The sequence below is a fragment of the Apium graveolens genome, chromosome 5, assembly GCF_009905375.1.
Source record: "Apium graveolens cultivar Ventura chromosome 5, ASM990537v1, whole genome shotgun sequence".
Lineage (NCBI taxonomy): Eukaryota > Viridiplantae > Streptophyta > Magnoliopsida > Apiales > Apiaceae > Apium > Apium graveolens.
This window is the reverse complement of record NC_133651.1, coordinates 108,812,971-108,826,763: the sequence shown is the minus strand read 5'-3', so window position 1 is coordinate 108,826,763 and position 13,793 is coordinate 108,812,971. Positions and strand designations below refer to the sequence as shown.

The 13,793-nt window shown below is 31.7% G+C and overlaps 1 protein-coding gene and 1 long non-coding RNA gene across 4 annotated transcripts; one reads left to right on the top strand and one right to left on the bottom strand.

Moving 5' to 3' along the window:
• Positions 1-3,152: 3,152 nt before the first annotated feature.
• Positions 3,153-7,429, top strand: LOC141724365 (uncharacterized). The gene is made up of 2 exons (XR_012576619.1): positions 3,153-3,740; positions 7,178-7,429. It is a non-coding gene; the product is annotated as an uncharacterized LOC141724365 (long non-coding RNA).
• Positions 7,430-9,663: 2,234 nt separating this feature from the next.
• On the bottom strand, positions 9,664-13,438 carry LOC141661404 (uncharacterized). 3 transcript variants are annotated; one of them, XM_074468407.1, is made up of 6 exons: positions 13,304-13,438; positions 12,833-12,943; positions 12,588-12,752; positions 12,183-12,475; positions 11,918-12,016; positions 9,664-10,260 (listed from the first exon to the last, which is right to left on the bottom strand). In XM_074468407.1, exons 4-6 carry the CDS (start codon positions 12,366-12,368, stop codon positions 9,835-9,837), a joined length of 711 nt encoding a protein of 236 aa, XP_074324508.1. In that variant the 5' UTR covers positions 12,369-12,475; positions 12,588-12,752; positions 12,833-12,943; positions 13,304-13,438; the 3' UTR covers positions 9,664-9,834. The 3 variants fall into 3 exon arrangements, with proteins under 3 accessions (XP_074324508.1, XP_074324507.1, XP_074324509.1); XM_074468406.1 differs by lacking the exon at positions 12,588-12,752; XM_074468408.1 differs by lacking the exons at positions 12,588-12,752; positions 12,833-12,943 and having other exon boundaries at positions 13,304-13,429.
• Positions 13,439-13,793: the final 355 nt, after the last annotated feature.

Here is a 13,793-nt window from a genome sequence, read left to right as displayed (position 1 = left end):
GCGCGTGAGTGCGAGTCACCGTAAATTAGAACGGGACCTAACAAAACGAATTTTGTTTATGATTATAGATTTCCGAGCAAAACCTAGAGCATCCTTCACCTCGAGATACCCAGGCAAGTTTTCAAACCCTACCTTTTGAGAACTGTTGTATTGTGAATATTTTACAAACTGTGATATATGCATGAGATTGCTTTAAACCGTATACAAAATTGAGATATATTACATTGCTCAATTATTGATAATTTTTGGTATATGTTCATACCGAGTTGAAATGTTATATTTAGACCGAGAGTCGGTCGGAGTAAGTTATAAAAACTCGGAAGTATCCCGGAGGAGTTTATATTTGAAAACATTAAACCTAGTGAGTAGTATGGTACGTATATGATTTAGACCAAGGATCAGTCGGTAAAAACTGATGAAAACCCGGCAGTATTCCGGAGGTGTTTTAATTAAGAATATTAACCCTATAGTAGAACGTGATGTATAAGTCGTAAGACCGAGAGTCGGTCAGTTTTGTTTTATAAAATATAAACCTGGGAATCATCCCTGAGATGTTTTGGATGATTAAAAATCCGTAATTATTTTATTCCAAGGGAATCAACGTCCACTTACGAAATATTAAACACCTCGAACTTCTATTAAAGCAATTTCCAAAGATCGTATTCCCTCAACTATATTTTATTGCTCGAATAACAAATATTTATTAACTATTCATTTATTATGGATGAAGTATTCTCCAGCAAATATTTATTTCAAACTAGATTAAATACTAAAGATGATTATATTACTTAAACATAAATAAGTTGAGTAATATTATTTCAATATTCTTTTAAAAGTATAACTATTCGAGGTTTAACTATTTATCGATTAATATTTAATTATTAATTATTTATTAAAGGATTTATTTATGATTTAAAAATCATAAAACCTGATCTAAAATACTTTCTGATTTTCGGAAAATCATTCGAATAATTTCAAATCATCGGAGAATATTATCCCGACTTATTTTAAATATTTTGAATATAGTTTCAAAAGAAACTCCCCCCTATTTAATTATCTGTTGACAACGGTCAACTCACATCCTTAGTACTTCCTCCGAAAAAATCGGAAGTACGTATACATATACATATACACGCTAATAAAATAAGTTGTTTCTATCAACCAGCAAAACGGTTGGGGGAACTTCGATGTGGTTCCAGTTCTCAAGATATGATAGAATTCTGTTAAAGGACAAGGGAGGGGTAGACTCTAGTACTACGTGTGCTAGATGGACTACCAAAGGTACCGCAAGCGAAGGTACTCTGTGTACTCAGAAACTTGTGAAGTATGTGTATACCCAAAAATGGGACACGTAGCCCGATTGCAGAAAGGGTGATAACCAGGATACGGAGGTGTCGTCCTTCTACTAGTAGAAAAGGTTACTATTTCCGTAGTACGACTGATCATCGTATGCGGTGGCTCCAACGAATGTCCTATTCTTCGAATTGGAATTGTGATGCAATACCGTAACCCGAGCCTAGGTGTTGGGTTTACCATTAAGGTATTCGCATGATAATAATCTATTAAAGAATTGTTTTCATAAGAAGGTGTGTATCACCAAGGAAAACTATTTTTGAAGAAAACGTATTTATCATATATGACGTTTTACTTGAGTTTATCATACAGTCATTTCATACGGTACATTATTATGCTGGGCATTATAGCTCACTCTTGCTTTCTTTTAAATGACACAACACAACAGATAACCAGCATGCCGGTGTGAGACTTAGTCGCTTGCAGTCATGGGGAGAATCCCTGACAGCTTTATCTCAGGTGGGCCAGAGTTTCAGATAGGTATAAGATATCAGTCGTAATTATTGTAACTTCATGTAGAGATTATGAATAATTGTTTGAGATCCTGTAAAGTACATTTGAGTTTTAATAACAGATGATACTTGTTGTACGTCGTTTCTAAGGCTATAACTTGTGAGTGTGTGAGATTGGGGGTCTGTGATATGGAATTATTGGATTATTGAGTTAATACAGGTTACACATGATTGAAGGATTGCGTGACGACCCGGATTCCTGACCCCGGATTTGGGGGCATTACAAAAATGTTGTTCAAGTCCTTTGGATGAAGCAAACTCTTGTTGATTACTCGATAAAATTTGATGTAATATCAATTCAATGTGATAATACGAGTGCCATCAATTTAAGTAAAAATCCAGTATTGCAGTCATTATCAAAGCATATTGATATACGACATCACTTTTTACGTGATCATGTATCAAAAGGCAATATTAAATTGGAGTGCATTGATACTGAACACAATATTGCTGACATATTCACAAAACCTTTGAATTCTGAGCGTTTCGCCAAACTCTGCTTGAATTTAGGAATGCTTAAGTGTTCAAAATAAGACACTGTGTGTCTCTAATTTTATTGAAATTAATTCTCTGTAAATCATGGTTCGCATTTAATCATTTTTACTATTTGAACAGATTTCTATATGAAATTCAGATTTTTCGGTAGTACAATTGGTTACACGTTAATTGAGTGGTCCGACTAGAATTATTTTCAGTAAAATAATTTAATTAGTGCAACTATTGATTGGTCTTGGAATATTTTATATTTCAAAACTCGGGAAAATAGTGAGCACTAATTAAATATGTCCAAGAAAATATTTTAATGAATTATTCCTACTTTATAAATATTTTTCTTGATACTCACTTATTTTACAACTATTAATTTGCATTAATTTGTAAATTAAAAGTGTAAAAATAAGATAATGTATTTATATATATTAGTTTTGAGTATATATAAGCAAAAAAATATTTAGACATAAAATGGATAATTTATAAATATGTTTCTTGATAAATACTCATTGTATAATAATAAATTTGCACTATGTGAATTAATATTGTAAAATTCGAGATAAAATCATATTTATTCATTCTTGGATAAATATTGATTCTATAAATTTCAGAAATATTATTGTAAGAGAAAATATAATTTATTTATATTTTTAACAATAATTATTTCCATTTTATATATTTAATTTACCTAAAATCGAATTTATAATATACATTTGTGGAAAATAAATCCATCCATTGGATCATTCGTCTGATAAATCTCATCCGTTTATCTCTAAAATATAAAAGCTGGAAATTAAGAAAAACTAATTTTTTTACCCAGCCGTACAATCTCTCTGTTTCCCCTTTTCCCCAATTCGAAGGCGAACAAACCCTAAAATTCAAGTCTGTATGTTGCTTCACTGTTCAATTGAATTGTGGATTCCAGTCTGCTCTTTTCAGGCTTTCATTTCATATACAGAACTCTCACTTTTCATTCCCAAATCGATTATACTCAAAAACCTTAAATCGCCTTCATCTCTCTCTCTCTCGCAATCTCTCACGTAAATCAATTGTCTCACTCATTGTTATCATCGATTCTGGACTACAAACGATGACTCAATCCTCCTTTCATCAAATCAAGACTCAAGAGATCTACTCTATCATCATCTCGACTCAACGCAGCTCGACGATGGCGAGTCTTCATCCCCGGCGACTCATCACAGCGTTTCAAGGTGGTTCCAGTCTTCTCCAGCAGTGATAAAGCCCAGAAAATCCATGGCGACTCAAAGCTCATCAACTCGGATGCTCAACTCACTGGGTGAACTCGGTAAGTCGGGGCCAGCAACTCGGTCTAGCCTTAATTCGACCTTACAGCTGGATTATCATCCCTTTGAAGGGATAATACAGGTAAGGCCGTGTGGTACACGTGAGGGGTTCTAAACCCTGAGTGGTTTGTAAATAGGAATATTGTTTATTCGAATCATTGGTCAGGTAGCTATGTTATGTTTGTTATTGATCACTGTTCTATTCAATTTTCTATTCGAATTATCTGAATGAGCGTAGCTGATTAGTTATTGTAGTTCACTGAATGTATTTGTTGGTTTTATGTGAGTTAGTAATGTAAAGTAGTTGTATAATCCTGTGGAGACCTTAGGTTTGACTAGTTTGGTATTTTAAGTCATAAATGAGTTTTCCTAGTCCTTGGCTGATAATTGCTTAGTTTGCTTTGATTACTTGCTTATTATCTGATTGGTACTAGCTGCTTTATTGTTGATATTTCTTACTAGTCTTACAGTTAGTAAACCTATATGAAATAAAGCATGGTCCTAAGTACAACAGTGTGATAAAATGAATTCTATGTTGCTTCACCTGGTCAATTATCTGCATTACATTATTTTCAAGAATAAGACTTGCTATCTTTTTATTGTTGAATAATTTGCACTTGTTTTACACTTATATGTGTCAAATTACTCTTACTTTGATTATGGTTTCTTGACTCTTTGACCCGGCCTTGTTAAATAATGTTTGTGTGTGTGTCTTTGAACTTAACTGATCTCTTCTCATTTAGGACACAAATATTTACACCAATATCACCTGCCTATGGAGTGCTTTGATTGACCTGATCAATCACTGATCTGAACCCAGGGTAGCTGATCACTGTAAAAGCATATGCATATGTGTTTATTTTAATCACTGATAAATGACTACTTGAAAGGATTTTTTTAATGTGCTTGACTCTTGTTCTGATTTAGTAAATCTTGATTGCTATTTGTTGCAAAAAAATATTGGCTTAATACAAGTATCTCAATTAAAATAATGTATCATGTTTGCCTGATCTTGCATATGTGTGCAAATCTGGCTCTGTTTGATTGCCTGTATATTGGATTTCAAATAATGATAAAATCTTTTTTTTGTATTTATTGCTGGAACTATTTGGTACTTGGTCTGTAAATTCTCCTTGAGCATGCTGCCTGCTATACTAGTTTCTATAACAGAATAGGTAGCTTATTTTTATAAAATATTACCAATCTTTTAAAGGGCTTGTGTGTTGAGAATTAACTATATATACTTTAACTGCAGTATTCCTATGGTGTCTCTTCATAACTGCTTGCACTTGTCATCATTTCAGGCTCTGTTTCATTTCTTTTGATGCCTTACCATCTTTGCATTTAATGAACTCACCATATTTAGATTAAGTTATATGCTTAATGGACTTGCTGGCATTACTTGTTATATGTGATGTACTATTTTCATGCTTTATCAGTACACTTTTCCTGTCATGGTATGGCTTGCATTGTACTTGTGTATCTTGATAACTGCTCTTCACTGTGCATACCATGTTACTGCACTGTTTTCCTGTACTTAACTGCATTCTAGTCTTTTAAGTGATTATCACTTAATTTTTTATGTATGCTTGCTTGTATCAATTATTTGGCTATATATTGCAATACTTGCTGCATTCATTCCTTGCAACTTCATTTACTTCCTTGTGGTGTATTCATTGCTTTTGTCTTCTTGTGTATTATTTCTTGGCATCAACTCCCATTTGCTTTCAATGGGAGATAGTGAGGGTATAAACACTAATCTATCCTTAGGAATGTTCACCACTACTGAGCCTTCTTCCTCTGGCAATAGAAATAGGAAGAAACCTAGAAAACAAAAATACCCCTCGTCAACCTTCTACCCTCCCACTGTCAAAACCATATCCTGAAGTTGCAACCTGGGAGTCTTATCCACTTGGATAAGAGGACTGAACTTTATAATATGTTTAGGAAGGCTAACTGGAAACCTCTTTTGTTTTACTCAAACAAAAACATTTTTCCTAACATGGTGTCTGATTTTTATAAAAACATGGAGGTGAAGCATGGTGATAAGAACTTGTCTTACTTAACTACCATGATCAACAAGAAGCCCATTCTACTTGATCATGAGGAGTTAGGCAAAGCCTTGAAGCTTAGCACTAGCCATCTCAAGTTTGCAAATGTTGACATAGCAAAAGATTTTGTTTTTAACAAAAATGAGCAAAGACTTTTCTTATCTGTGCTATGTGGGCATGAAGTGCCTTGTGACTTGATTAATGAGGATATAGGAGTGTCCTATGAACCATTTGCCCCTATTTTTCAAACTCTCTCATTGATCATAAGAAGCAATATCTATCCTAACACCCAAGACAACAAGCTTGTGCATTTTGCTGAAATGAAGCTTATGTACAAACTTGCTGGACATAAGGTGCACTTTAATGTTGCTTACATGATTTTGCTTCAAATGATCAATGGATATAAAAAGGGTTATATATTTTATGGTCTCATTCTCACTAAAGTCTTTGAGCACTTCAAGCTTAATGTTAACACACTGCCATACTTTCTAGTTTAAGGCACCATTTCTGAGAAAACAAATAGGGTAGCTATTCCCTTGACTGGCCTTCCTCCCCCTCCTCCAAATGTTATTAATTTGGACCCCACACCTACTATAGTCCCTTCTGTTGGTTCCTCACAGGACATGTTTGGTGACAAGTTTGCAAAACTGCAAGCAAGTCACAATGAGCTTGCAGAGTCCTTCAAGACTCTTCAAGAATCATTCAAGAATCTTGTGATGAAACTTGAACTTATTGAAGTTAGGGTTGGGGTCCTAGTTAATATACTAAGTGGCACTATTTCTAATGCTAGTAGAATTGAGGATAGCATAAATCAGTTGATCATAAATCAATTTGGATTTATTGATCTCCCTCTCTTGCCCCTGGTAGAAGAAATAGAGACCCCTGTGATTGCACAATCTGGAGGCACTGGCATGATGGGAGCTGGTAGTGTTGACATGGATACTGACTTGGTTAATGATTCTGTTTCTGCACTTTCAGGAATGGAGACTCTTGACTAAATTGTTGTTCTGGATATCTGATTTCTAAGCTCTAGGAAAGAGGACTTAATGGTGATTTAGATTTGTATGCATGGTTTGCATGGCTTGATTAATGTGCTTGTTGTTGGTTGTTTTTCTGATTCCCTAAGTAGCTGGACTACATGTAATGTTGTTTAGTTGTTTGTGATTCTAGATTAAGTATCTCTGCTTGATTAGTATGTATTTTGACCAATATTTTCAGTTGTAATTGGTCAATATAGCAATACTAGTATTTAGAATTATGTACTTGGCTAGTCTATGATCTTTGGCTATCATCTCTGTAACCCTTATGTATCAATGTTAGTTTGAATGAATGAAGTGTTTCTTTTGTTGCATTTTCAGCCACACTACTTTTTCCATACTACCTTGACAGATTGCTTGTTTTAAAACATGAACCTATCATGCCTGATCACTGCATATTATCTAATTGGGAGTTCAAAATCTTGTTTCAGGTGACTTTGGTACAAGCTTTCTGGTGCCAAGACTTAGCAGATTAAGTTTATTCATTCTCCAGCTAGTCTATTTTTATTGTTTTATTATCTCCTAGAATTAGTAGAATATAAATTGTATAGCTGTAGTTTTTGTGCAAGACAGTTTGTTTTGTATTACTACTGTTTCTAACAATTGACAGGTTGTGCAAATTCGGTTCATGAACTTATATTTTATAGTGATAAACTATAAATAAAAGTTTAAAATTGTGGTGTGTATGTGTGCCAAAGTAAATGGCATTTCCCCTTCCCATTTTTTATATATATCGAATTGTCTTCCCCCCCCCCCCCCCCTCCTCCCCTGTCATATTATTTACTTTTGGCCTGTAAATGGGCCTAACAGGTTTGTTATGTTGATAACCCCCTCCCTTGTTAAACATTTTTTGGTTCGAATTTTTTAAATCGGAAAGGCCCTTCCCTTTCCCCTTGCAAAAAGGGGAAGAGAATATATATATATATATATGTAGTGTAAAAAAAAATTCGAATTTAACAGGAACAAACCAAAAAGGGCATTTTTCTAAAATCCTCATTTCAACATTTTTTTTGTGATTAAACTTTATTATACATGATACACACTAACATATAACAATTTTGCAGAATATAATCGAATTTAGAAATTCGATATGGAATCAAGGTTTAAGAAAAAGAAAATTGATAAGTTTTTACACTTATCAAGAAATTGGAAATGGAAAAGGTAAATATGATAAGTACATACACTTTTCATTGGGTATAAACTTCTAAATCTTGTATAATTTAATTGTTGCAAAATACTTGTGTGTATAAATGCACTTTTATGTGATCACTAAAATAAAACGTTTTTATCATTCTAGGGGAAGTGTAGAGTAGATTATTAAAATCTAAAAAGCGGCATATAGATAGATGCATACACGTAGGGGAAGTTAAGTATTATCACACACGTATTTAATTCTACACTTAAGTTTTAACAAAATATCAAAAAGGGGAAGATTGTGAGGAGCCGGGTTTTTTCGTAGGTTTTGATTATATTGTTAAATGTAATTAAGTGTATAATTAAATTAGAAATCTAGGAAGTTTACTAAATCAGATAGTAATCTTCCCTTAGGATTTCTTTTGCGGCATTTTCGGGGAATCAAGTCAAATTCAATTTAACTGGACATAAAACCCTAAAATGCTTTCCGACACAACTTATGTGGCATATATTTAGAATGAATATTTCAACCTAATGATATATTCTATTCTATATTATTTATGTCAAAGAAAGAAATGGCAACGACTATTTGCACGAAAAACGAGAATTTTCAAACACCGCTTTTACGTAATAAAACTGTCAAATTTATTTAAAAGTGTGTCGATATTAAAGTTTTAATCTCAAATATATTTGATATATTCATTTGAATATTAATATCAAATTATCTTGCCAAAAGATTAAAAACAGATTTTATTCCGTAAAACCCGTAAATGCTTATTTATCCGGATAAAATCAATATAAATTCAAGCGTAAATATTCCTCGGACCTCATAGTCATTATTATTCAAGTAATATTATGTTTTAATTTATATCAAGTCAAAACATTTGTCTAAGTTGTCGGCAAAGACAAATGAATTTTTCGGTCGCTTCGGAAGGTTGTTTTAACATTCGAAAAATCCAAAACGGTACTTCCTAAAATATTTTTGACTTTAAATTTGGGATTTGTCCCTAAAATGATGTTTCCTAATATTGGTAGGAATTTCATAGTTTTCGCATGACTTTTTTTCCGGGACCCCTAAAATACGTACGTAACTGATTTTTGGGTCGCTTAAAAGTTATAGATGGACATATAATTTCAAGGTGAAATTTTGTCCATGATCTACTAGGAATATTTTTAGAAGATCCCCAAAGTTTCATAATTTTCCTGTTATTTTTCAATTTAATGGAAACTACGCATTTTTGCTCGTCGGTTACGTGCACTACAAGAACTACATATTTTGGTAACAGAATTTTCCGTCAGTAAAGCTGAAATTCCGTTGCTAATTTCAGTTCATGACGGATTTGCCAACGGAAATGGAGAGTTGGTAATATCCTCGTCGCTAAATGCTAACAACGGATTACATTCCGTTGAGAAAATTTAACTACGGATTAATAACTACATACTAACAAAGATTATACCAAATTCACCAACAAAATCTTGACAACTTACCAACAAAAATTTTCGATTGCAAATTTCTAACGGATTTTCTAACAAACTATTTTGTCATAACTTTGTTACTACATGTAGTTGCAATTCCGTTGCAAAATCTTATAATGCTAAATAAAAATTATATATATATATATATATATATTAAATTTGTTTGGTAGTATCACGTCCAACCAAACAAAATTCTCTAACAATAAATAATTAATTTTAAAATGTTTTATTCCTATAATTTTAATAAAATAAAAAAATTAAACATGTCTCAACTTAACATAAATTTCTAATACATTTTTTTTAACGGGGAAAGAAATTCTTTAAAGATAAAAAAGAATACAAAATGTCTTGGGAATACATCGATTAAGATATAATACTAACATGAATATAAATAACAGAACAGAAAATAAAAGACTAGACATGATAGAGTAGCATGACTTCCTTTCTATGGTTATTGCAAACCATAGAAAGGAACCGTTTATGCCAAGTTAAAAAGTCGGGTTGATTTAACCATGTCTGCAATTCGGTTCTCCAATGTTGTTAGCCGCTCTTTGTGTTCCTCTTGGATGGCTTTCAATTGTTCTTGTTGTTGTTCTTGTATAGCTTTCAAGTGATATTTTTGTCTCTCCTGCATAACTTTCATTTGGTCTTCCATATCATGTAGCTTAGCTTGCATCATTTGACAATCATCATCATGAAATTGGGAGGTCTCGGAGACTCCATTGTTATAACTTTTCCCTAACCCATAAAAGATATTTTGAGATGAACCAATGCCATATACCCTGTACTTCTTGTTTCTCCCCCCAACCGCATCAAAATATGCCCCAACTTCGTCAACTATTTGAGATTCTGCGGAGCCATCAACTTTCTGAGAATTTTGCTTCAAAAGATCTTCAATAGCTTCCTGTTTTGTAGAATATTAGCACATATAGATATATATAAATTTACAGCACTTATTTAAAAATATGTCTAATAAAAAATTTAAACACAAATACACTAATTCATATTTATACAATGATCCACAAGACAAGCTGCGGAAAATGGAGATAAAGGAATATAAGTCCATGATCCTTTTTACTACTGGCCATAGTAATATTTTTTTCCTATTCTGCAAAAATACTGGTTATGCTGGGAGTCACCTGGGGAAGTTGTCCTAATCTTATGGATATCTATGTTAGTAAGAAGATATAAAGTTAAAGTCTATTTAGAGAGTTAGATTTGATAATAAATTATTACCACCAAAACACTGAAAAAAAGCATCAAGTCATCTATACTATATTATAATAGCCGGAATAGAGATAATTTGGTTCAACGGTTTGGTTCAACGATAATTCCCTAATTTTGATTATTACAAAAATAGATAAATAGTGTTATATATCTAATAAACTACTACTAAATATAGTATACTTATCGTACGAAACTACGAATACAACTTATCCTATTATTAAAAGATATAAATAATAGTGTTACATATCTGCTAAACTACAAAATTGTTAAACTACTAGAAATAGTCTATTTATTCTACTAAATTACGACCACATGTTATTCTATTATTTTTATTATATAATAGCCGAAATAGAGATAATTTGGTTCAACGATTTGGTTCAACGATAATTCCCTAATTTTGATTATTACAAAAATAGATAAATAGTGTTATATATCTAATAAACTACTAAATTATTAAACTACTACTGAATATAGTATACTTATCCTACTAAACTACGAATACAACTTATCCTATTATTAAAAGATATAAATAATAGTGTTACATATATGCTAAACTACTAAATTGTTAAACTACTAGAAATAGTCTATTTATTCTACTAAATTACGACCACATGTTATTCTATTATTTTTATTATAAATTTATAATCATTATATATTTATATAAATATTTTAAATATATAATATAACTTGATAAATAAAAATTTAAAATATTAATGGAAACCCGATGCACGGGATTTATGCTAGTATGACTAAAAGGCCAAACAATGATTTTCAAGTATTTGATGAGATACATGTAATAATAGGTCTATTTGAAATAATTAAATATTTTCAGTGTTCTAATCACTTCAATAACTTACTAAAGTAGCAATATATTGCAGCTGCAAAGATATACAAAATAACAATTAAACTAGAAGTGACTCTATCTGGGATATTTGAAAAGTTGTACTTGTACAATGTTCTTTCTATCCGTTATTAAAATAACAAAACATAGAGATTAAAGTAATCTTCGACGACATGTTACATAGGTTCGATGGAGGAAGTAATGCTACCAGAACATATAGAGATTATAGTTGCAACCTGCAAACTTTTACAGTTTGTCAGAGTGAGAAGTTGGCAGATTTCTGCTCCTTTGTTGTCACTAGAGTTTTATATGACAATAATATCTAAGCATATTTTTGAAGTCCTTTATAACAAAAGTCTTTATATCATCATTTTAATCATAATATCTAATGCAGCAACAGACAATAATACGAAGCAGTATCATTAATATATTTATTAATAAAGCAGGCTCACATCTAAAAAAATTACTAAAAAGTACATATAGTATCACTTACATGTGTAAGTTTACTTTTCTCGTCAACCCATTTTCCAGCTTTGAAATGAGTGTGTTTGAATACCTCACGAGGATGTGGCTTTCTTTTTAATTCCTTAGCCTGGAAAATAAATACATATGTATATAAAAGCCATAAAATTAACCTTTGAAAAGCTGCATCCTATAAAAATTTAACTACATTAATCAAGTAAAAGTACAAGAGCATACGCATATACGTACATGTAATTTTAAAATATAAATTGCTACTTGAAATCAATAACTTTTACCAAATCAGCAGCATGTGTCCTATGAGAACAGGAACCACATGTGTGTGTGGAAGGTTGTCCGTCCCCGCCCTTACGATTTTTTTTCTGAATTTCAGATTTTTTCTTAAACTCGGGGGTTTTCCACTGTTGAGCCCATTTATCCCAAACATCTCTTCCAATTTTGTTACTTTCTTCCTTTTTTCCCATTTAGCACGTGCACTGCTACACAAATTTGAATAACGCAATCTCGCACTTAGTAGCCAAGCATCACGAACAACATTTTCTGACAGTTCTGGCTTCCAAACAAAGTATTTCTACAAAATCAAATATTAACATTACGTTTATCGTAGGCAATTTAAGATAGCGTCCAAATCCAGAGAAAAGAAAATATCATGTACTGAAATCTTTAAAAAAAATTACACTTACCAAAAAAGCAAATTATAAAAATATAATAAATAAATTACTTTGAACTCCTCGAAATAAAAATCTTTAGTTTCCTTACTAACTGCCTTCCAATTAAATCCAGTAGGTTCAAGCCTCTCATACATAATATTTGTTATCTTATGAGAGCAAGTGTTTGAAGGCTCTAACCTGAAAATTATATTTAAATCGTAGTGGGTAATTCTCATATCACTATAATATATCGATATTTTTTAAAAATTATAACTTACACTTTATCCATCACATCAACACGCATACGTCAACATTGTTTGGTGGGGATGGCTCTGGTGTTCGTTCTCTGTGGTTACCTGAGGAATCTTCTGTCCTTTTCATTTTCACCTCTAACAAGATCATAAGAGATATATTAGCCAACTTATGTATATGTGTAAAATTCAGTTTTGAAAACATTTTAATTAAAAAAGCCTAAAACAAAAATTTCTCCTCTGCTCCATTTCACCCAAAACCAAACCTCACCAATTATAATTAGTGTTTCTAAACAAGCAAACAATAAGGAGTATTCAATTCAGAAAAACATTAAAAAGGAATAAAATAAGCACTAAAACTTAAAAACCCACTAATCATAAATCCCCAAATCAAGTATGCCATACAAATATATATCAAAAGAATGACTCGTATTTAGAACAAAATGTAAAATTAAGCACTGATGGATGAATATATAAAGGTCTGAAGATGAAACTAACCGCTTCTTCGTAGGGGTGAGAAAGAGTGAATGAACAATGAAGTGAATGAGAGAGAGCTAATTGTAAATATTATAGTGTTAGTTCCTTCTTTTTAGCACCTCACCCACCTTATTTTTCTATAATAATTCATACCCCGCTCATTTTATCCCGCCCATTATTTTGTCAAAGTACAATATCCCCTGTTTTTAATTTTCATTTTACCCAAGTTTGTTATTTTTTCTTTTACATAAAATATGTACGTAGACACATGTATATACACTCTTAACTACAAAATATATTAATAAAACGTATAATGATATTTATATATCCTGATTAAAATATTAATACAATTTTTATACATATATTATCCTATTATTCAAAAGAATTAGTATTTATCAATTACTTAAAATATATATAACTAGAATAAAGTAAAATAGAATATAGATTTGATATATACCATAACTCAATATAATTTGGTTAAAGTTGGGTCCACTAATATCATATCTATTAG

Coding starts and splice junctions, on each gene's coding strand:
- LOC141661404 (XM_074468407.1), bottom strand. CDS start 12,368: ATGGGAAAAAAGGAAGAAAGTAACAAAATTGGAAGAGATGTTTGGGAT. Junction 12,017..12,182: donor GGACACATGCTGCTGATTTG/GTAAAAGTTATT, acceptor TTTATTTTCCAG/GCTAAGGAATTAAAAAGAAA. Junction 10,261..11,917: donor AGAAAAGTAAACTTACACAT/GTAAGTGATACT, acceptor TCTACAAAACAG/GAAGCTATTGAAGATCTTTT.